Here is a 26049-nt window from a genome sequence, read left to right on the forward strand (position 1 = left end):
TTAACCTCTGACGCTACGCAGTCTGCCCTTACATCTGCCTGGTAAACCCTCACTGTACCTTCCTAAGGAGTGTTCTTTTTAAAATGTGTTCATGAGATGTGGACATTGCTGGCATTTATTGCTCATCCCTAACTATCTTTGGGAAGGTGCTGCTTTCTTGAACTGCTGCAGTCCATCGGGTGTGAGTACACCCACAGTGCTTTGATGCTCAGAGTTAAATACAATATTACAGCCACCATATTTCATCTTGAAGCCCGACTACAGATCTAGAAAGATCACACATTAATTGATTGTTTTTCAATATTAGGAGACTTATTTATCCCCTGTGCTCCTTTAGCCTCTTGCATATTACTTACAATCCACACTAAAACAGGCCATTCATTCAGTGTTCATGCAAACAGGAATCCTCCTTCTATCTCACTTCATCCACCAAGTCAACGTATCCTATTTTGTCATCCCACCCTGTACTTATCTAGCTTCCCCTTAAATGTATCTATGTCATTCACCTCAATGGCTCCATGCGATTGGAAGTTCCATTTTCACCACTCACTGGCCAAAGAAAACTCTTGAGTTTATTGCATTTATCCATGACTATCTTGTCCTAGAACCACAGTCAAATATGTACCCTTTATATAATACCCGTGTTGTAACTCCCAATTGCTACTACAACTGGATTAGCATTTGCAGTTGAGTTGTGAACATATGGCTCAGTTGATGACTATCTTGCCTCTGGAGTTTGAAGGTTCAAGAATTTGAGTGCAAAAATCAAAAGATCAGCAGTAACACTGAGGGAGTGCTGCCCTGTCAGAGGTGCTGTTCTTTGGATCAAACCAGAGGCTTCCCTGTTTTGATAGTGATGGGACGACTGCGCAGATAATGGAGCTTCACGCTTCACAAGTCACACCATTAGTATACATCATTGATTCAATCATAAAAATGGACAATTGCTTCTCTTTTGTAGCAATTTTGTATCCAGAATGAAGGGGCCTTTCCCAAGCCTCTCTAATTAACTCAGAAAATAATCTATAATCCATTTATTATAAAAAACTTATTCGCAAAACAAATGGCGAACACCAGGTAATAACTGAACTATAATCCCAGAATTCTATCTATATTCCCTTCTAATCCCAAACACAGACACACTCACAACAAAAAGACAACAGTCTCTGCAAATATTTGTAAAGAAAGGAGAGCAGAGGAAATAAACGTCCCTGCTAGCCAAGGGGCTGGAAGCAAAGATCAGTACCGATGAATTCCCACAGTCTCCGGGGAATCATATCAATGAAATCAATAGGATTAGATTCACGGTTAAACTTTCAACTCAGATTGAAGGCAAATGGGATCCAAATCTTCAGAAATGGTCACAGTTCTGTTCTTTGGGATTTATAAAGTCATCAGAAATACTTGTATTTGGAACATTCACAGAGAGGGAGAGAGACTTGACTTCTTCATTAATTATCTTTATTAAAACCTAGAAAGGCAAGTCCAGAAAGGGTTGTTCGGCAGCTGCTTGCACAGAGGGCCCCATTCTCTTTCAGATCCAAGGTCTTCCAACAATAAAGAGCCATAAACTTCACCTGTTATTTCCCTAAAATCTCTTCTTTGTGTTTCCTCCAAAATCATCTAACTTCCAGGTAATTGACTGCACATATTAAACTGTAGGCTTCAGTTTTCAGAGAAATCATTTGGTTAAAAACCTTATTTATTTAGAAAATGTTTAAATAGTTCAAAATCTTTCAGTTTTTCCAGGTAGTTCTTAAATATAAATCTGCACTGCTGCACACCTCTGCGCTCTTGGTGGGATGTGAGTGATTAGACTAGATTCCCTACAGTATGGAAACAGGCCCTTCGGCCCAACAAGTCCACAGTGACCCTCCAAAGAGTAACCCACTCAGATCCATTCCCCATCCCTGTATTTATCCCTGACTAATGCACCTAACACTATGGGCAATTTAGCATGACCAATTCACCTCACCCGCACACATCTTTGGACTGTGGGAGGAAACCCATGCAGACACAGGGAGAATGTGGTGCTGGAAAAGCACAGCAGGTCAGGCAGCATCCAAAGAGCAGGAAAATCGACGTTTCGGGCAAGGCCTTCATCAGGAATAGGCTTTTGCCCAAAACATCGATTCTCCTGCCTCTCAGATGCTGCCTGACCTGCTGTGCTTTTCTAGCACCACTCTAATCAAAACTCTAGTTTTCGGCATCTGCAGCCCTCGCTTTTGCCACAGGAAGAATGTGCAAAGTCCACACAGACCGTCACCCGAGACGGTAATTGAACCCTGGTCCCTGGCGCTGTGAGGCAGCAGTGCTAACCACTGAACCACCGTGCTGCCCATAGTTTGACACTACTTCAGATAAAAGCAGGGAAATTTTCCTACTGTCCTGATCAATATATATTCCTCAGTCAACATCACATAAAACTGACCGTTTTGTCACAATCACACTGCTGTCTGTGGGTGTTCGTGATACAAAAAAAACAACAGCGCAGACTCTTCAAAAGTCTTTCATTGGCTGTAAAGCTGTTTAAAATGTTCAGTAGTCATGAAAGGCATTAAATAAAGGCAATGCAAAGGGAAAAGAAAGTCCTTACTGCACTCCCAGCTACATCTGAGCATCTGATGTCTGAATGCATGTGTAACTAGACAGAAAGATACACACTCCCAGGCACAGATACAGGTATGCAAACACATGTACTCACAAATGGGTACACGTCCTCATGAACAGGCATGCATGTAAGCATGCATACACATTTACAGGTTGTTCTGTAATAATGCGACAGTTGCATTGCTCTGCAACCCTGTGCTATGGAAAATTGCGCTGTAGAAGATCACCAATAGAAAATCACTCTACCATTCAGTAGAAAGTTTGCATTATCAAAAAGTGCCCACAATTCATCAAATGTGTTACAGTCAATTTGTGTTAATGAAATGTGCATTATACCAGAACGACCTGTACGTACATGCGTATACATGTGCATTCCGTTATTAGTCCAAATATTCTGGCAGTGGACACTGAAGTGAAACAATGCTTGTGTTTCTCTTTGTAGATGTGTTCTGACCAGCTGAGTATGTGAAAGAATTTTTGTTTTCCATCAATGTTATCACCTTGTATGGAAACTCTAAATTAGTGAACAAGCAATGAATATTACCTCTTGATTTTGAGAAACAGCATAATATTATACTGAGAAGAATGACATAATGAGCACGTGCACCCTCTTACTGACTGAAAAAATATATCTGTGTGAACAGCACAGCACTGTGCCACAGAGTACAAGTTTGCTTCCTTTGTAATGTTGCCCTTTCTAACATGAAACATTTTATGAACTATTATACCTGGGAACATACAATACTCTGAGATCTCTACAATGTAAGGTTGGATGAGATGACAGAAATCAGGAGGGGGAGGGGAAGGCCCAAAGAGGAACTTGCAAACATGGACAACAATCCAGTTCAGCATTTCTCCAGGTTAATTAAAATCGAAATAGCCCAACCAGGCCAAGATTATATTATTTCAGGAAAAGACTGAGAAATATTACCTAGGCTTTGCAGACTTAATTGGTGAGATTGAAAACTGTCTGACAGAGCACTTTTCTGAACAGAAAACTGATTCATGCCACGTAACACTGTGAAAACAGAAAGTCAGAGAAAGGGAAAGAATGCAATTATAGGTACACAGTAGAAAGATGATTCAAAAGAACAGCTGAAGTGAGGTCAGAATTTTAATTTTGGACATTTTAACACCAACTGCCTCCCCACCCCCTCCTTCTCCTTTACTTGGGTAGACCTGGTTGTAAAACCCATTCTCATATTGTTAAGATATTCAAGAGCGATACTGGGCGACTTCCTCAACTTTTCCCTTCTCTCTGTTGAGGAAAGCATCTACTCTGTACCCAGGCTGAGAAGACAAAGTGCAGGGCTTGAACATTCGAGACAGCAGGGAGGGAAATATCCCCTTACCTCCTGTTCTGTGCCCACGTAATACTGACCTGAGAGACTTGCTTCCGATATTTACACTCGCTGCATTACATGCTCCTATTTCAAGTGAGGCTTTCTGAAAGTCACATGCAAGTTGTAGCATGCAGATATACAGTCTGAAGACAAGTGTTTAACCAATGGTTCCATGGTCACCATTAGGCTAATGTTTTGGTCCAAATTATTTTTTTTAATTCAAACTTCACCAGCTGCCGTCGTGGGATTTGAACCCATGTTCCCAGGACATTAGCCTGGGTTACTGGATTACCAGTCCAGTGACATTATCACTATACCACTGCTGCCCCATATGTCCAGTCCCATCATTTCATAGAATCCCATAGGCCATTTGATCCACCCTCCCTCCAAAATGTATCCCACGTAGATCCAGCACCCTACCCCATTCTTGTAATCCTGCAGTTCCCATGGCCAATCCACCTAACCTACACATCCCTGGGCCAATCCACCTAACTGTACATCTTTGGACTGTGGGAGGAAACCCACGCAGATACAGGGAGAATGTGCAAACTCCACACAGTCACCCGAGGGTGGAATCGAATACAGGTCCCTGTTGCTGTGAGGCAGCAGTGCTAACCATTGAGCCACCATGCACTCCATTTAAACGAAGTTTGACTTGATGAAGCTTTCTTAAGGTGGAGGTTCCAGCCAAAGATTCTTGGTGCAAATTTACAAAAGCACATACAGATTTGGGAGTCTCATCCAGTTCCCTTCCAAAGGGATGTGGTTAATAGGTATTCACAAATTTGAGCTTTAAATAATGAAGACGGTCAATCCCTTCAGCAGGGTATTGCTATTAGAATGCCGCTGTATTGCTGGGTGAATACATTGATCATAGCACTCAGAGTCCTTTCAATTTGACCTGCTGTGTGGGATGGATGAAGGCACAAATGCATATCCTGCAACCATTAATAGTTACTCTGCAATGACAGTCAAAGTCTGCCAGATGCAACACACAGTTATTTTCTACTTTCCAAGTCAAACGTTGACAATCCAACTGCATTATAGAGGCTATTGCAATGGTTTGAATACGTGCAAGATATGGCTGCACAGTCTAGAAGATGCTCCATGTTAGGACATATTAAAGGCTCTAGGAATGATGAAAATAAAGACTTTTTTTGGGATATTAGTGGAATGCAGAGATCTTCCTCTTTTAATTAATTCACAGGATGTGGGTGTCGCAGGCTGAGCCAGCACTTATTGTCCGCCCCTATTTGCCCTTGAGAAGTTGGTGGTGACCTGCATTCTTGAGCTGTTGCAGTTTGTGTAGGAACAGCCACAGTGCTGTTAGGGAAGAAGTTTCAGGAATTTTCAGCCAGTGACACTGAAGGAATGGCAGTAATAAGTTTCTGAGTCGGGATAGAGCGGAGAGGTTTTAGAAGGGAGCTTGGTGTGGTGTGCCCATGTGCCTGCATTAGTGGTTTCTCACGGGTTTGGAAGGTGCTGTTGAAGGAGCCTTGGCAAGTTACTACAGATGGTACATACTGCTGCCACTGTGCATTGGTGGTGAAGGGAGTAAATGTTAAAGCTGGTGGGTGTGGTGCCAATCAAGCAGGCTGCATTTACCTGGATGGTGTTGGAGTTGCACTCATTCAAACAAGTGAGGAACACTCCATCACCACTCCTGACTTGTGCTTTGTTATTAGTAGAAATCAGGAGGTGAGTTACTCACTGCAAGATCCCTAGCCTCTGACCTGCTTTTGTAGTTCAATAAGGACAGAGTGGGAATATGATGTTGAGGTAGACCAACCATGATGCTTTGGAATGGCACTACAGGCTCGAGGCACTGAATGGCCTTTCTCCCCTTTTTTCTTCACTTGTTCATGGAATAAGAACATCAATGGTTAGGCCAGTATTTATTACCCATCTCTAATTGCCCAGAGGGCAGTTAAGCGTCAACCATACTGCTTTGTGTCTGGAGTCACATGTAGGCACAATAGCAGTTTCCTTCCCTAAATGGAAGAAAATGCTACTAAATAGCATTAGTGAATCAGATAGTTTTTCCAACAATTGAGTATGGTTCATAAATTCTCTTAATAGCAGATTTTTAAAATATTGAATTCAAATTCCAGCATCTGCCATGGTGGGATTTGAACCCATGTCCCCAGGTCATTACCTGGGTCTTTGGATTAACAATCCAGTGATAAACCATGAGGCTATTGCCCCCCAACCTCCTTTTTTTTTCTTTAATATTACCACGTAATCAAAAAGATAAATTGTAAAATCAATATCTACTCCTCCACAACAGTCCCAAGTAATGTATATGTGCTGAAAACAGAAGTATAACTTGGAGGCACAATTTTCTCTGTCCTATCTCTACAATTATTCCATTTTGCAAAGTATTCACAAGGAAGACTTTGGAACAGGAACTGAAGAGAAAAGCAAACTGGACGTTAAGCATCAGAAGTTGGGAGGTTAGTGGTTAGTATTGCTGCCTCACAGCGCCAGGGATCCAGGTTCGATTCCAGCCTCAGGTGACTGTCTGTGTGGAGTTTGCACATTTTCCCTGTGTCTGTGTGGGTTTCCTGCAGGTGCTCCAGTTTCCTCCTGCATAGGTTAGGTGAATCGGCCATGGTAAACTGCCCATAGTATTCAGGGATATGTAGGTTAGGTGCACTAGTCAGGTGTAAATGTAGGGGAATGGGTCTAGGTGGGTTACTCTTCAGAGGATCAGAATGGACTTGTTGGGCTGAAGGGCCTGTTTCCATACAGTAGAGATTCTATTCTATGATTCTAATACACACACAGTCTTATCTGCAGCTTGCCTGGCATTTCACATGGTGTTCAAAGGAGCTAAGCTCTGTTATCGCACCTGTTCACTGCCCAATAAACCAAGAATGTAAAGTTTCACAGCTCAGCCATTTAATGTGGTAACACTGCATGGTCCAGCTGCTCAAAGGACACATCACAGTTGTAATTAATCCCAAAAGAGGGACATAGTGTTTGTAAATCAAAACTGGGCCATAAAACCAAGCCAAGTGGGATGGCTTTAATGGAATTAGTCTGCTGTTGCATGTGCACACCCCTTTCACACACATAAAGGCAGGCATATTTTTTTCCTGTAATAACACTTAGAAAGGAAGACATTCTGTCTCAGCTTTTAGTCATTCACTCATCTGGAAAACACAAGAATAGCCAAAATTCAGTGCATTCTTGTGTTTGTCCTGATGAATGCAACATGGGAAGCCTTGGCAATACCTTTCTCTTTTCTGCAAGAATCAAGTTTGTACATTTCTTTCCCCCTCAAAGTAATTCTAAGACTTAGCTACTTGTTAGCTAAGAGTTAGCTACTTGTAAAACATTCTAAATATTACATTGTAAGGTAAATTTGCCAGAATCCAAGGGGACCGTAGGGCTGCTCTCTCGAGGTGAGAGATTGAGAAGGCCGCATCTTCTTGATGCCCTCAGTCAGGATGGGAATTGAATCCATCCTGCTGGCATCTGTCTACATCACAAATCAGCCAACTGAGCTAACAACCCCTTCAAACTTTGAATCTCTAAATTAGAGAGAGAGAGTGCTGGTTAGGCAGCATCAGTAGAGACAGAGAAACAGAGTTAACATTTCAGGTGGACAACTTGTCATCAGCACTGGAAGGTGACAGAGATTTGAAGCAAGTAAAGAATCGGGGATATCGGGGTTGGGAAGGTGGGGGTAGTGCAAAAGAACAAACGCAAAGTTTCAATGGCACAATGACGTGGAGGAGCCAGTGTTGGACTGGGGTGGACAAAGTTAAAAATCGCGTAATATCAGGTTATAGTCCAACAGGTTTATTTGGAAGTACAAGCTTTCAGAGCACTGCTCCTAGTGGGGCTAGCTAGTGGGGCAGGATACATAGGACAGACTATATAGCAAAAACTCAGTGCATTACAATTGATCAGTTGTATACATTGCATCAGTTGTATGACATTTTGATCTTTTACTTACAAATGCTGTGTCCTATGATCTTGCCTCACTAGGTACCTGATGAAAGAGCAGCACTCCAAAAGCTTGTATTTCCAAATAAACCTGTTGGACTGTAACCTGGTATTGTGTGACTTTCATCAATGGTGCAAGGTAAACGTGGGTGTTAAACAACAAAGTGTGCTCAGTGGAAATGGTCACAGTAGTGGTTACAATCTGAAATTATTGCACTCAAAGTCAAATCTGGAAGGATGCAAAATATGCTTCAGACAATGACCTCATTTTCTTTGAAGACCAGAGTGGAATTGGGGTGGGACATTAAAAAGGCCAGAAATGGAGAAGTGTGGAGATCCTGGAAGGAGGATTTCAAAGAGATATTAAAGCATGGGGTCATGGAAGAATCTGAAAATGGATAAGAGCCCTGAAACTTGAGGCACCAATGGACTGGGATCCAACAGAGGGCAACGATGGGTGAATGAAATTTGGCATAAGTTAGGGTCCAATCAGTAGAGTTTCTTGTGAGCTCATGTTTGTGAAATTAAGGTGTAAAGAGTTTTACACACTTTTCTTGTTGCCTTCCTCACTCACAATTTAAAGGGTATCCACTGCCTGCCATTGCTTTATAGGTTACCAACTGATCAAATATTGTCAAACCATGCCAAGCAGTCACTGCCTTTCAATACATTTCTTCACACTACCCTGAAGAGTTTTCAGCTGCTCAATGAAAACACTTGTTCGAAAGGAAAATTCTTTAACAATTGCACTTCTGTATTCCAAATAAAAAACAAGAAACCAAAAAAAAAAGTTTTGGACAGGCCGGTACAATGGAGAGCTACAGTCAGAGTGCTAACATTTGCTTACTGGCCTTTAAGTGCGACCTAGCAGTCTTGCAGAGCAACAAACCTGGCGGAATCCAAGGATGAAATAGTTGGGTACATTTATCCATGCTACCTGTGCACACACAACATGATATATAAATGACACCTACATTGGCAAAGTGCCACATACATGCTGACCATAGCTGGACAGAAATCCTTAACTGTATTCAGCCCTCTAGGAGCTGTGCATGTTTGGTCAGGTCTTACGGGTATGGAGTCAGCTGATTTTATTCCCCTTTCCCTTCACATATCCTCCTAGGGGCTGTTCATACAGATTGGCTGGGGAAATTGAATTGAGTGAAGAAGGTGAACCAACCATTTCAGTATCAGGTAAACTTCATATTCCAGCACAGTAATTGAAGTCCCAAAGAGCTGCTCTCTCATTCGAGAGAGATGACCGGTGTCGGTTTAACCTGAAGGTCACCGTGCCTCAGAGAACAGGAGCGGCTGAGAGGGAGAGGTCTTTCTGGAAATCTCAGCCAGTGCCAGAATTGAACCCACACTTGCTGGCATCACATCAAACCAGCCCTCCAACCAACTGGATTAATCAAAGAACCAATTAGCCAGGTTTGAACCTTTAAACAAATCTTCAATAGAGTGCATTAACAACTTCTTCTAGTTGGGCAGAATAAGAATCAAAGGAAACATAACCTCAATCTTCAGAGCCTATACATTCAGAAAGCAATGTTTCCACACAAAAGAGAGGTAAGTGCAAAACTCTCCAATAGATTGTGCCAACATCCACAGCCTAAGTGCTGGGGCTTTTCCTACACTATATATCCCTTGATATCCTCAGTTGGAGAGGTGGAGCTGAAGTATAGACTCACCTTACTGAATGGGGCAAAAAGGACTCAAGTAGATGAATGGTTGAATGTAACACAGACATTAACAGAAGAGGCAATTATAATATCAAAAGGATTGACAAACAGAAATGTGTCTTTATCAGTTAGATATGTGAATTGCCAGGGGAGAGAATGGACCATAGGCGAGGTGCTGGAAAACTGGAGGTTGGCTTAACTGGTGGTAAGGAAAAGTGTGTGGTGCTGGAAAAGCACAGCTGGCCAGGCAGCATTCGAGGAGCAGGAGAGTCGACATTTGAAGCCTAAGCTCTTTCCTGATGAAGAACTTATGCATGAAACATCAATCCTCCTGCTCCTCAGATGCTGCCTGACCTGCTGTGCTTTTCCAGCACTTTCAACTCTGATCCCCAGCATCTGCAGTCCTCACTTTCTCCTGGTGGTAAGGAAAATTCAGGGTACTATAGACTGGTGAGCCTGACATCAGTGGTGGGTACGTTGTTGAAAGGAATCCTGGGGAATAGGATTTATATGTATTTGGAAAGGCAAGAACAGATTAGAGATAGTCAACGTGGCTTTGTGTGTGGGAAATCTTATCTCACTAACTTAATTGGGTTTTTTGAAGAAGTAACGAAGGGGATTGATGGGGTCAGAGCAGTGGACATGATCTATATGGACTTCAGTAAGGTGTAGGACAAATTTCCTTGTGATAGACTGGTGAACATCATTAGATCTCACGGAATAGAGGGACAACTTTCTATGTGAATGCAGAACTGGCGCGAAGGTAGAAGACAGAGGGTGGTGGTGAAGGGTTGCTTTTCAGACTGGGGGCCTGTGAGCAGTAGTGTGCCACAAGGATCAGTGCAGGATCCACTGTTTTTGGCATTTATATACAGTAAAGGATTTGGATGTGGTGAGGTTAGTAATGGTGACACCAAAATACAACTGGACATTGATCAGATGGGCCAATGGGCCCAGGAGTGGCAGATGGAGTTTAATTTAGATCAACATCAGGTGCTGCATTTTGGAAAGACAAATCAGGGCAGAACTTATACACTTAATGGTAAGGCCCTGGAGAGTGTTGCTGAACAAAGAGACCTTGAAGTGCAAGTTAATAGTTCCTTGAAAGTGGACTCACAGGAATAGGATAGTGAAGGTGACATTTGGTATTTATTGGACAGAGCATTGAGTATAGGAGTTGGGAGGTCATATTGTGGCTGTACAGGACATTGGCTAGGCCACTATTAGAATATTGCATAAAATTCTGGTCACCCTGCTATAAGAAGGATGTCGTGAAACTTCAAAGGGTTCAGAAAATATTTACGAGGATGTTGCCAGTGTTGGAAGGTTTGAGCCAGAGAAAGAGGCTGAATAGGCTGGGGCTGTTTTCCCTGGAGCATTGGAGGCTGAAGGGTGACCTTATAGAGGTTTATAAAATCATGAGGGGCTTGGATAGAGTGAATTGCCAAGGATTTTTCTCTGGGGTAGGAGTGTCCAAAACTAGAGGATATAGGTTTAAGGTGAGAGGATAAAGATATAAAAGGGACCTAAGGGACAACTTTTTCATGCAGAGGGTGGTGTGTGTATTGAATGAACTGCCAGAGGAAGAAGTGGTGGAGGCTGGTACAACTGCAACATTTAAAAGGCATCTGGATGGGTATATGAATCAGAAGGGTTTAGAGGGATATGGGCCGGGTGCTGGCAGGTGGGATTAGATTGGGTTAGGCTATCTGGTCAGCATGGACCGAAGAGCCTGTTTCTGTGTTGTACATCTCTATGACTGGAAGACTTCCAGAATTACAACTACAGATATCACAACTAATACAGCACCAAATCCTACCAAAAGGGCCAATTCTATAAACCAGTCAGAGTTACTAGAGAGATACCTGGCCGGTATGCCATGAGGAGAGATTAAACAAACAAGAGTTGAATTTTGTGGAATTTCGAAAGGTAAGCAGTGATCAATTGGAAGTTTTCAAGACTGTAAGACCAGAGAGTGCAGGTAGAGAGAAACTATTTCTGCAGGTTGGAGCTAGAGAGGTTCAAGCCAATTGTTGTGGGGTCCTACAAAGTGCAAATCTTGTTGAAAAGAGGGATGTGTCCCTGTAGATTTTAGCCTTGCATTCCTCAAGGACACAGACAAGAATGCCAGATTCCAAACAGTCACAACAATTTATACCCCAGGACAGAAGGGTGCAGATTCATGTTCTTGCTAATGTCTGCAGCCGCAGTGTGGATGTTGAAGGTCTGCACATGCCAGTGGAGGGAGAAACCAGAAGTGAATGCGTCAGTACACAAATCGGTGACCATTGTCCCTTGATCATTTGGCAAGCCAACTCAAAATTTGACATTCTTGCATTTGTCCTGGGGGGGGGGGGGGGGGGGGGGGGGGGGGGCGAAAGTGAGCTTCAGCAACACACCCCTTTCTCCAGCAAGATCCAAAACATCACAATTATTCTGCAGCTTTGTAAGTCTTCCATAGGAGGAAGTACACACCATGTTGACCTTTCCTTACCTCCTGGTCTTCGGCACATATAAAGAGCTGGTGGACTGACGCTTGGGCAATGTGAAGGGTTGTGTAGGCAGAGATTTTGTAACCGGTGTGATGAGGAGAGCATCCAGCAGGGATGGAGAGACAGCGGGTTCAGACAGTCTGATGAACAGTTTGTTTTCCCACAAAATAAAATTACAAAAAGAAAGGAACACATGTAAAGGAAAATAGGATTAACAAAGAAAAGCCATAAAGCAGACTGAAACAGAATATGTGAAGAGCTTTTTTTCAAAAAGAAAAAGTATTAGTCTGTGGGTGAGGAGTTTGAGGATTCTGTCTGATCACACTCAAATGTTACAGGAGTCAGGGCAGTTTAAAGATGAGACAACATCATTTCATAGTTACTTCATTAACCACCACTTCACACTTCTTTTTTTAATTTAATAAAGTTAAACATCAAACTGGTTACTGTTTCAAATGAGTGAGACCAGTGTGAAAGAGAAGGAACTTGGGTTCGGAGGTGAGTTAAGTCAGTCACAATCTGACTGAATGGAGTCACAAAATGATGGGGGGCCTATATAGGGCTGACAGGTATAAACATCACCCCCCCCCCCCCCCCCCAACCCCCTCAGTAGAGGGGTCAATAAGTCGGGGGCACTGATTTGAAGTAAGGGAAGTTAAAGAGAGTTTCGTTCACCCGGAGAGACGGTTGATATGTGGAACTCTGTGCCCTAAAGGGCAGTAGAGACAGGAAACATCACAACATTTAAGTAGCATTTTGATGAACACAGTCAGATTGGAATAAATTGAGGCTTGATGACTGGCAGAGACATGATGGGCTGAAGAGATTCTTTCTGTGCTATAATACTCCATGATGCTATATACGGTGAAGGGCACACAAAGACCCAGTTTAGGTTACTCCTGTTCTCAAGTGAATATTGCAAATATCCTGAAGCCAACAAGAACAACTCTTGCAGTGATGATTGCAGAATACCTGGCTTGAGCAGTGAGTACAGCAGTGATCATAGCAGCCGCGTTCTTAGCCTCTGGGCTTTGTTTCACGGGTGGAAGAGGTGGGGTCGACTTTGGCAATGCTTCAAGTGGATTTTCCAAAACTTGCCTGCACAGAGGAGCCAAAGGAAGAAAAAGACAGACAGGGAGAGAAAAAGTACACAAGTGTAGAATAGGAATTGGCGAAAGACAGAAAAAAGAAAGGGTTGGGGTAGAGAGGGTGAGGGGAGGAGGGCGAGGTGAATAGGCCTGCAGCATTGGTGGGATAGGTAGGCGGGGGGGTAGGACAAGAATGAGAGGCTGCAAGTGGGGAGGGGGGGAATGGAGGTTGGGTGGAGGAGGCTAGAAGCTTGGGTGAGACAAAGATGGGGAGGACAGAGAAGGGTGGGGAGCAGGATAAGTCAGGATGACATGGAGGACAAGGTAGAGAGGGGTGGCAAGGTGGAGGAGCTGGCGAGAGTGTGACGGGAGGGAGAGACAGTGTACCTGACAAATATATTCAAAACTACATTGAAAAACCTTATGACGTTACTTTCAGTAGAAAGTTAACTAATTGAATTATCCAGTGCAGGAGGCCATTTGGCCAATCCAGCCTGTGCTGGCTCTTTAAAAGAACTAATCAATCAATTAGCCTCTCCCTACTGTTTCCCCACCACCCTACAGATATCTTTTCTTTTTTTAAAACAAAAGGCTCGAGGGATGACTTTCAATAGATCGCAGCGAGGTAGCTGCTCTGCTATTTACAAAACCCTGAGCCAGAATCAGGTCGCCTATGAATGATTTAGCACCAGGTTCCCCATGAACATGAGGTGTGATTAAAGGAGAGAGATGACACCCATACGGCCACACTCCAGACTGGAATCGAATGGTTCTACGCACCGACCGGAGTCGGTTATCCCAGGCCAAACCAGCACTAGGGGATCATCACAGTTAGGTGGGATTCTGACTTAGAGGCGTTCAGTCATAATCCCACGGATGGTAGCTTCACACCATTGGCTCCTCAGCCAAGCACATACACCAAATGTCTGAATCTGCGGTTCCTCTCGTACTGAGCAGGATTGCTATTGCAACAACACAACATCAGTAGGGTAAAACTAACCGGTCTCAGATTTCTTCTTTTCAGTTACATGTCTAATTCACTTTTATTGTTGAATCTACCTCCATCACCCTTTCAGATAACACAAGCCAGTTCACAACGTGTTGAGTAAAGCCAATTATCGCCTCCTAGATAATTGCTTTAATTGGTGTCCCTTGGTCACTGACCAGTAGGCCAATGAAGGTAGTTCACCCTCACTTACTTTATCTAAACTCCTCATGGACTTGCACAGCTCCCTCAAATGTCCACCCTCCTTTGGTGCTCTTTGACTTATCTCCTAGTGTTAACCTGGGCTCTGCATGCTCTCAATCTCTGTACCTTTTGGAGATAGCAGGAGTACAGACGGCCGGATCTGCATCCTTTGTAGGATCGACAGAGGTGGAGGTCGATGGTGGGGTAGCGAGCGCTGGAACGTCACAGGTTTGTACAGCCACTGAATGCTTCCCAGCATCTAAAGGACAAGGATCAATTCCGGGTGCAGTAGGGGGAAGATTTGGCAGCATTGAAGGCATCTTTGAGGTCACCTCTTCCGTTACATTGACAAATCTTTTCATACAAAATACAACTAGTTGAAAAGAAATCTGAAAACATGCCAGTGAGATCAGTCACACCCTGACACGAGATTCAGTGCTTTCTTATCTTCTAAAATGGGCAGAGAGAGAAATTTCAAAGGCTTCTTTCCAAAAAGATTAATGAGTTACTGATCAGAAAGGCTTGGTTATCCAAAAGTATATTAGGTTAGATTCCCTACAGTGTGGAAACAGGCCCTTCGGCCCAACAAGTCCATACTGACCCTCCGAAGAGTAAACCACCCAGACCCATTTCCCTCTGACTAATGCACCTAACACTATGGGCAATTTAGCATGGTCAATCCACCTGACCTGCACATCTTTAGCTGTGGGAGAAAACCGGAGGATGCGGAGGAAACCCGCGCAGACACGGGGAGATGGTGCAAACTCCACACAGACAGTCACCCGAGGCTGGAATCAAACTTGGGACCCTGATGCTGTGAGGCAGCAGTGCTAACCACTGAACTGCCCCATATATAAGACAACTCATCTGCAAAACCATTCCAGCATATATCTATGGATATCTGGACAGATACAGTCCACTCAAACCCTCTTAGAAAGATGTGAAACATCCCATTGCATTACTTTGCAAAACAGTGGGAGAGTCCTTTCCCTCCTAGTGTCCTGACCAATGCTTGTTCCACAATAAGTATTTCAAAAATCAGATCATCTGAGCGTCATCATCATGTTGCTTGTGGGGTCTTGCTGTGCACAAATTAGCAGCAATATTTGCTCCATCACTTCAAAAGTTCTTCATTTGTTGTAAAGTATTTGGGACATCCAGGGATAGTGGAAGTAGCTGTATGAAATGCAAGTTTATTTTTCCTTTTCTGTACACAGGTATTACTGCTCAGGCTGGTAATAAAGCCAGAATTCATGCAACACCAGGTTATAGTCCAACAGATTTACTTTAAATCACAAGCTTTCGGAGAGCTGCTCCTTCGTCAGGTGACTTCAATTAAACCTGGTTATAATCTGGTTTTCAGAGTGTGCTGCTGGAAAAGCACAGCAGGTCAGGCAGCATCTGAGGAGCAGGGGAAATCAACGTTTCGGGCATAAGCCCTTCATCAGTAATGAATTTTACACAGAACACAGATTCCTGATGAAGGGCTTCTGCCCAAAACGTCGACTCTCCTGCTCCTCGGATGCTGCCTGATCGGCTGTGCTTTTCCAGCACCACACTCTTCAACTCTGATCTCCAGCATCTGCGGTCCTCACTTTAACCTCTAACCTGGTATCATGTGACTTCTGACTTTGTCCACCCCAGTCCAACACTGGCATCTCTACCTCAGGATGGCAATAAGGCAGGACTACATAAAATCACCTTGCTGTATCAGACAAGATAAGGAAAATTTCCCAGCACACCACCCCAGCCAAAGGCTACACTTTTGACAGAGAATACATGATCACTTAGGCAATGCTTTCACTCCACAAGCACTCATTGGAAAAGCTAGTCTTTAATAACGGAATAACGTACAGGTGCACAGTCTATTCTACCTAGCTGTTCTGATGTTTACAGTAGAAAAAGAGGCAACATAAGCTTCAGTCTTTGGATCGCACTTGATTGGGGGTGGATGTGGAGCACACTTGGGTAAAGCATCTAAAGGATTGTTCAGGTACGTCTTTCTAAAGAGAAGGAAGCAAAGAAAGGTAAAAGGTAAAAGACAAAAATTAGAAAAAAGATTAATTTGATTAAGACTCAAGAAAATTGAAGCAAATAGATTGAGTGCCAAATGCATTTTTTGCTGATACAAAAAAAGGATCATGTATCTACTAATCACATCCACACAAACAATCAGAATCAGGAGATTTTTTTTCTTTACTCTATCATGGAACATGACCATCATTGGCTATCTGTCATCTTTACCTCATTGCTCTTAAACAGAACTGAGTAGCTAAGTGATTTCAGAGGGGCAATCCACTTCTGGAGTAACATGTGGGGGGGGGGGGGGGTGATGGTGGGGGGGGAGTGGGGGGGGGGGGGGGGGGGAGTGGTGGTGGGGGGGGGGGGGGAATGGTGGTGGTGGTGGTGATGGTGGTGGTGGTGGTGGTCGGGGGTGGGGGAGGGGGGCGCAATTGGCTGTGTGAAAGTTATCTTTCAGTACCGAAGAATAGGTGAGGCCAAGAGGTAGTAGGAGGTAGAAAGGCCAGAGGGTGGACTGACTGGTCTCTCAACAGTTGCTGGGGAAGTGACAGAGGTGGCTGCAGAAACTGTGATCTGACCCTCACACCTAGTGGAAGGCAAATAAATAAGGTAATCAGTGTGACAACAGTGAAAAGGATTTAACATAAATGCAGCTTTCAAAAAAAAGCACATTTTCTAAAATAATCCAGCTGTCCAGGATGAACTTTAACCCTTTGAATGCTTGAACCGTAAGACATTAGAGCAGAATTAGCATTTCTGCATCTCTGGCTGACTCCTTTCTGCCAATCAAAGGATAAAAACCCACAATTTGCGATGGCCCCCATTGACTTTAATCACAGAATTCTCTGAATTGTTATGGCCTCTTCCTGTGTTGTTTGGCCCATGGTGCCTGCCCTGTTTCTATTACCTCACACCAATCTTCTGCCTTCTCCCCCTATCTCTGTTCACCATTTCTGTCCAAAGAATTATCCAACGCCTCCGATGAGCCTCCCTCCACCATATGTCACGGCAGTATGTCCCATGTCCTAAGTGGATTCTTTTCTCAAATCACCCTTGCTTCGATCGCGCATCTATACTCTTCTTGTTTTCCTTTTTTTTAAACCAGGGAGAGCAGTCTCTTCCAGACATAGTTAAAAATCACACAACACCAGGTTATAGTCCAACAGGTTTAATTGGAAGCACACTATCTTTCGGAGCGACGCTCCTTCATCAGGTGATAGTGGAGGGCTCGACCCTAACACACAGAATTTATAGCAAAAATTTACAGTGTGATGTAACTGAAATTATACATTGAAAAATTGATTGTTAAGTCTTTTATCTGTTTGAATACCATGGAAGTTTCACTTCTTTCATATGTAAATCACAAAACCTTTGTTTAAGAGTTGCATTCTCAGGTTAGCTGTTAACAATGGGTGATAGCTAGACAATATGCTAACAACCCTCCACTATCACCTGATGAAGAAGCAGCACTCCGAAAGCTAGTGTGCTTCCAATTAAACCTGTTGAACTATAACCTGGTGTTGTGTGATTTTTAACTTTGTACACCCCAGTCCAACACTGGCATCTCCAAATCATGTCTCCCAAAAATGCTTTTGATCGTGAAAATCTCCAACTGATCTCCCAATGCAAATTAACTCTGAAAGATGTCCCCATTTGAAGAGGTCTATGGAGTCTGGAGCACTCCATAGTAAAGGCGTGACAGGGAACTCAATGCAAATTGCCCAGGATGGTATTGGTGTGTTTAAATGGGTTAAATTTGTAGGCCAGATGGACACGGTCTAACTATAGTTGGCTGACTGTGGAAGGTTGGACGGTGTTCTAACTGAGGTGCTTCAGATGAATAAAGGAGTAAGCAGGTCCTGAACACAGGAAGTACATTGTCTCAAAAGGAGAGAGGAAATGTGTAATTCGCTCAAACCTGCTATTCAATTAAACATTGAAATGGATGCACTAATCTTTGGGATCCTTAAGGACTACAGAACCAAAAGGCTGAGATCACCTAAGATCAGTGGGTACTGAGTTTTGTTAAAGTTATTGAGGGCTATAGGAAGGGTGCGAGTAATAGGAGTCCAGATACATAGTAGTGATGATCTGAGTGCATAGCAGAAGGGGATGATGGGCTGAATGGCCTTCACTTTAAAGCTTTTGTTTGAAACGTCGATTCTCCTGCTCCTCGCATACTGCCTGACCTGCTGTGCTTTTCCAGCACTACTCTAATCTTCACTTTATTCCGATGAGTGGACATCAACATTTTCAATCAGCCGTGAACATTTGCCACAATCTCCACTCAACACATTCTACAGCGTCCCTTCAAAGACTAGGCCATCCATTAGATGAGAGAGGCCGTGCCGATAGGTTTGGCAACTTGCAACTCTTCACCCCCCCCCCCCCCCCCACCCCCCACCCCCACATCAGTCACAGCAGTGCCCCATTCCGTACCTCTCAGCATCTCCAGGGGGAGAGAGTCCAGCAGCTTCCAGCCTGGGGCTTGGGTCCGCTGGTGGCTCACCGAGCACTGGGACAGGGCAAGTCTGAGTGGCCACCGAGCGCACACAGTGAGAAGCTGTCTCACCCGTTTCTGACGTGCACAACTCCATCTGGCCAACACCCCCCGTCGGAGATGGCTGCTCAACCTCCAAAGCACTTCGGTCATGGAAAGGAAAGTCATCGGTCACTCGGGGGGAAGGGGCAGGGTGGAACAAGGTGTGGGCTAGCACGGAGACAATGAGGACTGCAGATGCTGGAAGCCAGAGTTAGTGCATGTGGAGCTGGAACAGCATCTGAGGAGCAGGAGAACCAATGTTTCAGGTTCCGACAAAGGGTTTCAGGCCGAAACGTTGACTCTCCTGCTCCTCGGATGCTGTTTGACCTGCTGTGTTTTTCCAGCTCCACATCCACTGACTCTGGGTTCTAGCACTGTTCTTTCATACACAGAAAACATACCATTAAGAGCAAGGAATAATGGTACACGGCAATAATACATTGAAGGGAAATCACACAAGGGACTACAGAATAGGAGGTAAGTGAGGTAAAGAAGGGTGAATGAAGGTTGGCGTGGAGTGTCAAAGCTAGCAGAGTCCAATTGGGCTGAATGGTCTGATACTGTGCGGTGGGTGCTATGCAAGCCCCACACCCGGTTCCTGCTCTCAATGTGACTGCTCCTGTCAACTTCAAGATAAAAATAATGATCCCATTTGATCTGCTGACCGCATTCTTCCATTTCCCGAGACGTTTTGTTGATGCCTCCTTGTGAATGTGACACGTGTTTCCAAGTCTGAACTTTAAAAAGAGACCGCACACACTTAATGTCCAGTGGTCCCGAAACATCTATATGGTGGAATCATGGGAATGGTAGCAGTCCCACAGCAGGAGGACATTCAGACCATGCCAGCCCTTTGAAATAATTCATCCCACTCTCAATGCTTTCTCCAGCACCTGGCAACTTTCTCACTCATTGAGTTTCTTTTAAAAAAATTTGGCTCAGGATATGGGTATCGCTGGGGAGGCCAGCATTCATGCCCATCCTAGTGGGCCAAGTGTATGCTTTGATGTCCTTTCAAAAAGGAAACTACTCAACAAAGCAGAAGTGAAAGTGCCCTCAAAAATGGAGCCACTGGGATCTCACTGCCTGAGGATTTATTACAGGAACAGAGCAAAATGAACAGGCAGTGGGTGAGCAGACTGCCAATAAGCCAGGAGAAAGCAAACATGGTGGAAGATGCATGAAGGTGTGGCAGGTGTGACAAAGCACCAGCCAATTTGATTATGTGGATTATGTCTTGAGACTCATGAGTCTCAAAGCTATTGACTCAATGGCTTTATCAACCTTTAACCTGGGGCTCCTGTGTGGGTAATTGGAGTGGGAGTTGCAGTCTCCAAGACCCTCCCCCTTAGTCTGATGCATGACTGACATGAGCCCCTTTCAGTGACAGTATCAGGAATCGATGTCAACCACCAGGAACACAGAGATTTGAGATTTAAGACAATCATAGAATTTGACAGCAAAGAAGGCGGCCATTTGGCTTATCTGTACAGGCTTCTGAAAGAGCTACTCCCATTCTCCAGCCCTACCCCCAAGATCCTCTAAATTCATCCCCTTCAAATATACATATCCAGCTCTCTTTTGAAACCCTCCTCCACCACTTTCCCAGACAGCACATTCTGAATCTCAGCAGCTCGGAGTAAAGAAGTTTCTCCTTATCTCACTCCTAGCTCTCTGGCTGACAACCTTGTAGCTGTGACCTCTAGTTACTTACATAGCAACTGGTAGAAGCTGAAATATCCTTCTTTAAGTTGTTCATAACTTTGAACATCTCAATGTCAGGTCATTCCCCCAATTTTCTCTACTCCAAGGAGAATAAGTCCACTTCCTGTAACTTTTCCTTCCATCTAAAATTCCTCATTCCTTGTATCATTATAGTAAATTTTTGCTGTAAAAACTCAAGACATACTTTTGAAAAGAAAAGCTTTCACAAGGTTGTTGCTGGCTGAACCAGTAGCTATTGCCTATCCCTAACTGCCCCGAGAAAGTGACGGTGAAGCCCACTGTTGGAACTGCTGCAGTATGTATGCTGGGGGAAGACCATGGTGTCATTGTATGCCACTCACCACAATGGGTCTGGGTCACTCGTCACCTTCTGGGGGCTGACCTGATGAAAGATCCTTACAATGTCAAGAGGCTTGTTTGATTAGGTAAACCCAAAGAAACAGAAAGTAGGAGCAGGAATGGGCCATTCAACCTTTCAAGCCTGTTCCACCATTTAATATGATCATCCTACTCTCTATCCTGTCACCCACCCCTTACCCTTTGATTCTTTTAGCCCCAAGAACTATATCTATTGCCTTCTTGATGATTTGCAATGCTTTGGCCTTAACCACATTCTGTGGCAGAGAATCCCAGAGGCTCCCCACTCTCTGAGTGAAGATGTTTCTCATTGTTGGGTCAGACCAGATCTATAGTCACATATCACACGATCATCATGAAGAAACCCAACAGCCCCCATGGTGCCCACTTAGGGAAGTCAACCCTTGATATCCTGACTCAGAGGTGGGACACTACCATTGTGCCACAAGACACCTTCTGGGAAATCAACCTTTTTTCCTTAATATCTAGAAGAACTCTTACACACAACTGAATATTATTTATTTCCCATCACCACATGACTCACATCTATTAAAGACCCTGAGTGAATCACCCATGTTTTTCAACTGATTAACTTACAGGCAAAACACTTTCAGAACAATGCAGACCATCTAAGGTGAGGCAGAGGTAGAGACAGAGGAAGTAGGGCTAAATTAAAATTACATTTGAGGAAATCAACCTTTGTTTGGTCCCTAAATCAGCCTGTTCATGAATTATTACATACTTGTGGATCAGGTGGGACTTGAATCCAGGTTTAGAATGTCTGAACAGAACCTAAGTTTCACTAGCTACCCTGGTGAACCCACACCTCTCGAACATCAGCCTGCACAAGTGACATTCCTGCTACACCACTGTCTTCCCCAAAATCAACCCTTTTTGTCCAGTCACAAGAATCTTTTACTCACATCTAGTGGCTGTACAAGACTGAGCTCTCTGCTACCTCGCTACAATCTGCAGGAAGTCTCAGTCAATAGGACCTCTGTATTCCTGCCTTCACCACACGCCCAGACTCTTGGCTTCCAACCAGCAGATCAAGGGCAACCAGGTCCCCATTTTCATGACTTCAACTCCCCACCCCCAGTGGAGCTCATCGCACATAGTGCTGGTTCTGGGATGGCCACTCCAGGAATGGCCTCATTTCAAACTGGTTTGGCAGATTCTGCTGGGCCTCTGACTGCACTAGGGGGAGTCTGCCAGTCAAAGTTTCTGGGAGATAATGGCACCCTTGGCCACCTCAGGACAGATGCCTTCAGGCACATCTTAGGGCACTCCCCATCACATGGGCGACTGCAGAGGCTGCAGCCACTCCCACAGCCGTGCCAGTCATCTGTGGCATTTGATCTAGAGCTGTATTCAAAATCAACCCTGACTACCATATCCCAGTAAGTACTAGCTGCTCCGCTATCACTGCTTCATTCTTAAAGGACTCGTCATTTACAACCTTCCCTCTTCCTCTGTCAGAGACTACCACACCAGAACCACACGTGGCGGTGCTTAAGACAAGCGCTGACCACCACCGAGCAAACCGTCATCTCAAGAGATGGGAGACTGCCAAAATACAGCCAAAGGCCAAACTTTGCAACAGCGAGCTGCTAATTTGTCTCCCTCCCCATCGCGCTAATCTTTCAAATACCTTCTTCTATCTCAGACTGTAAGTTCGACATTGTAACTTCCCACAATAACAAAAAGCTCTCACCACAGGTCTCCTCTGATTTCTTGCCACTTGTCTCAAGACTGTCTCCACAGAATCAAATTAACCGATGTGAAACAGAAAGGTTGCAGATTGCACTTTATTTGGGTTGGAATCCAGTGTTGGGGTTTACTAGTTAGAAACTATTATTGTGTAGCTAACTAGATATCTACAAGCATGCATTCTGGTTAAAACCATATAAAAAGCATCTCTAGTAAAACATGAAGGTGTGTGTGCATATATAGAAACCATATTTTGAGAAATAATAGCAGAAATACCCCTTTATATTTTGCAATTACAAAACGTAGACCACAAGAGTACAGGAGTAGGCCATTCAGTCCCTCAATCCTCCTCCACCATTCAATGGGATCATGGTTGATCCAACACTCCTCACATCCATTCTCCTGCCTTTCCCTTTATTCTACTGTTGATTGAAAATCTATTTATCTCGGCCTTAAATGTACACAAGGAATTCGACTCTTCGCCCTCAGTGGGGTTCATTGGGAATGTGGAAATAGATCACAAACAGATCAGCTATGATCTTGTTGAATTGCAGGTCAGGCGTAATGGGCTAAATGGCCCAATCCATCTGCTCAACTTAAACACATACAAACAAGGATCCAAAGTAGTCCACTTGGTCTTGCTCTGTCGTTAAATTAGATCACAGCTGATCTGAGTTTAACCTTAACCCCACATATCCCCAAAAATCTTTCATCTCCCTGGAAATCAAGGATCTATCTCTGCCCTAAAATATTTAAAGATCATAAATTGTGCTCAGAATGTTGATTTATTCAAATAAAAAGTGTGTCCTGTGACCATTGTACCCAATGATAAATTTTCAACATCTACCCCCCCCAATAAATCTTCAGTCGGGGGAGAGCTGTAGTTCAGGAAGCAGATCCATTGTCTCACAGCCAGAATGTTGCAGTTTCAAGTTTCAATCCAGTAACTCAAAAGCAAATTCTTCTGCCTTTGTGGTGCAATTCTGAAAGGTTGGCAGGGGAGTTTATTTCCCGCACTCTCAGCGTGCTGCCTATCTTTCATTCAGCACTTAAAAAATAAAGGAGGTTAAGAAGGGAGTTGACCAAAGCTTTCAAGATACGAAAGGGGAAGAGAGTGAGAGAGTGAACAGGGAGAAACTAATCTCTGCTGTTTGGGGAGTCAGGACTCTCACATTTTCAGCATGGAAGTCAAGAAGCACAGCTACAGAGAAGGAGGTGGCAGAAGTTTGGAACTCTCTTTCATAAATTGAAATCGATGCTCCATCAATTGTTAACTGTAGATTGGAGAATGTCAGCTGTTTTTTGGGCAGGGATATGAAAGGTTATAGGACAAATGCGGGGATATGGAGCAGACATGTATATTTGGTCAGTGCATTGAGTACAGGAATTGGAAGGTCATGTTGCAGCTGTACAGGGCAATGGTTAGGCCACTTTCGGTATATTGTGTGCAATTCTGGTCTCCCTGCTATAGGAAGGATGTTGTGAAACTTGAAAGGGTTCTGAAAAGATTTACAAGGATGTTGCCAGGGTTGGAGGGTTTGAGCTATAGGGAGAGGCTGAATAGACTAGGGCGGTTTTCCCTGGAGTGTCGGAGGCTGAGGGGTGACCTTATAGAGGTTTATAAAGTTATGAGGGGCATGGATAGGGTAAATAGACAAGGAAGTTTAGGGGGAGTCCAAAACTAAAGGGCAAAGGTTGAAGGCGAGAGAGGAGGCGACGGGTAAAATTGCAACATTTAAAAGGCATCTGGATGGGTATATGAACAGGAAGAGTTTGGAGGGATATGGGCCAAATGCAAGCAAATGGGACAAGATTAGGTTGGGATATCTGGTCAGCATGGACGAGTTGGACCGAAGGGTCTGTTTCTGTGCTGTATGATGATGGATATGGTCTACACCGAAACAACATGATCATGTTGAATGTGGGAACAGGCTCAAGGGCAGAAATGGCCTCACTTTGTTATTTGTTCATGGAGAGTGGACAGTGTTATGTTGCTTGTGGGAGCTTGTTCTGCTCAAATAAAGTGCCTCGCTTCCCACTAGACACCCTATTTCAGAAGTACCCCATCGGCAGCGAAATCAGCTGGTGCTCACAAAAAAAAACATTGACCAAAATCTTAAATTGCAACAGTTCAAGGGTTGCTGAGTGGCTGGTGAAATGCTGTCCCTCTGACTCAGCCCCATCGACAAAGCAGCTCCATAATCTCACTTCACTCCCTTCAGATGCCAGGTCCGTTAGTGTGTGTGCATTTGACAGAATTGTATTGGGTTAACAGTGAAAGCAAGCAGGGCTTGTGTTCAGTCAGTTTTTACCTGTACCCCACTTTGTCATTTTCAGTCCCATTGTCCCTGAAGAGAACAGACAAATGGGGTAAAAAAAAACATACTTTGTTTTCAAATAAATTCTTCAAATAGCATCATATTTCTAACCACTTGTGCAGAGACCCACAGTCTCACAACAGCTATAAAAATTAAAAAAAATCTTAATCTGAACTGCTAAAAGATATCAACTCCCCCCACGATAATCATCAGCCAGTAAAACAGGCACTGTTTATCAGTTATAGGTGTTACCTAGAGATATAATTGTCATTAGTGATAAAGGTGAGTAGTATGTGCACTAAACTCAAGCGCTTGGCATTAATAAGACTATACACCTCCTGTTGGGCATCTCTTGGATATTAATTCCTTGGATGTGGGTAACCTTGGCAATGTCAGCCAGCATTTTTGCACATACCCAGCTGTCCTTGAGCAGGTGGTAAACGGTCTACAATCGGGAAGTTTGATGGACCAGTTCAGAGGACAGTTAAGAGTCAGCCATGTTGCTGAAGGTGTGGAGCCGAGGGTAGGCCAGACCTGTTAGGATATCTGCCATTTCTTTCCCTTACAGGCATTACAGAATCGGACAGATGTTTTTACAAATATCCAATATTTCCAAGATCAATATTAATGAGACCCATTGTTTAATTAATTGGCTTTAAATTGCCCAGGTGTAATGGTGGGATTTAAACTCCCATGTCCAAAACATTAGTCCAGGCCTCTGGCCTAGTCTAATACCATTTTGTCCCAGTGACAGAAAGTTCTGGAGAAACTCAGCAGAAACCTCAGAATTTGTGGAGAGAGAAACAAAGAATTAACATTGGGCCAACATTAGAGTAGTAACATTGACTCACACTGGCCTGACACTGGAACTGTTAACTCTGTTTTTCTCTGTCTCTCTCCTCAGAGTTTCTCCAGCATTCTCTGTGTTTGCTTCAGATTTCCAGCATCTGCAGGATTTTGCTTTTGAGTTTTGAGAAGATTTGTAGCTCAGGTTGAGGTTCTGGATGTAGGCTTGCT

The 26049-nt window shown here is 43.9% G+C and overlaps 2 protein-coding genes across 8 annotated transcripts in view; both read right to left on the reverse strand.

Moving 5' to 3' along the window:
• pdlim5a (PDZ and LIM domain 5a) overlaps positions 1–26049 on the reverse strand; it is a 254170-nt gene that overhangs the window by 53434 nt on the left and 174687 nt on the right. The gene's annotated exons all lie outside the window — the stretch shown is intronic.
• On the reverse strand, positions 227–25058 carry LOC140485446 (uncharacterized). Its single transcript, XM_072583652.1, has 8 exons — positions 25027–25058; positions 18820–19023; positions 16233–16361; positions 14485–14712; positions 13054–13179; positions 12084–12221; positions 3542–3628; positions 227–266 (listed from the first exon to the last, which is right to left on the reverse strand). Exons 2-8 carry the CDS (start codon positions 18975–18977, stop codon positions 227–229), a joined length of 906 nt encoding a protein of 301 aa, XP_072439753.1. The 5' UTR covers positions 18978–19023; positions 25027–25058.

The sequence above is a fragment of the Chiloscyllium punctatum genome, chromosome 14, assembly GCF_047496795.1.
Source record: "Chiloscyllium punctatum isolate Juve2018m chromosome 14, sChiPun1.3, whole genome shotgun sequence".
NCBI lineage: Eukaryota > Metazoa > Chordata > Chondrichthyes > Orectolobiformes > Hemiscylliidae > Chiloscyllium > Chiloscyllium punctatum.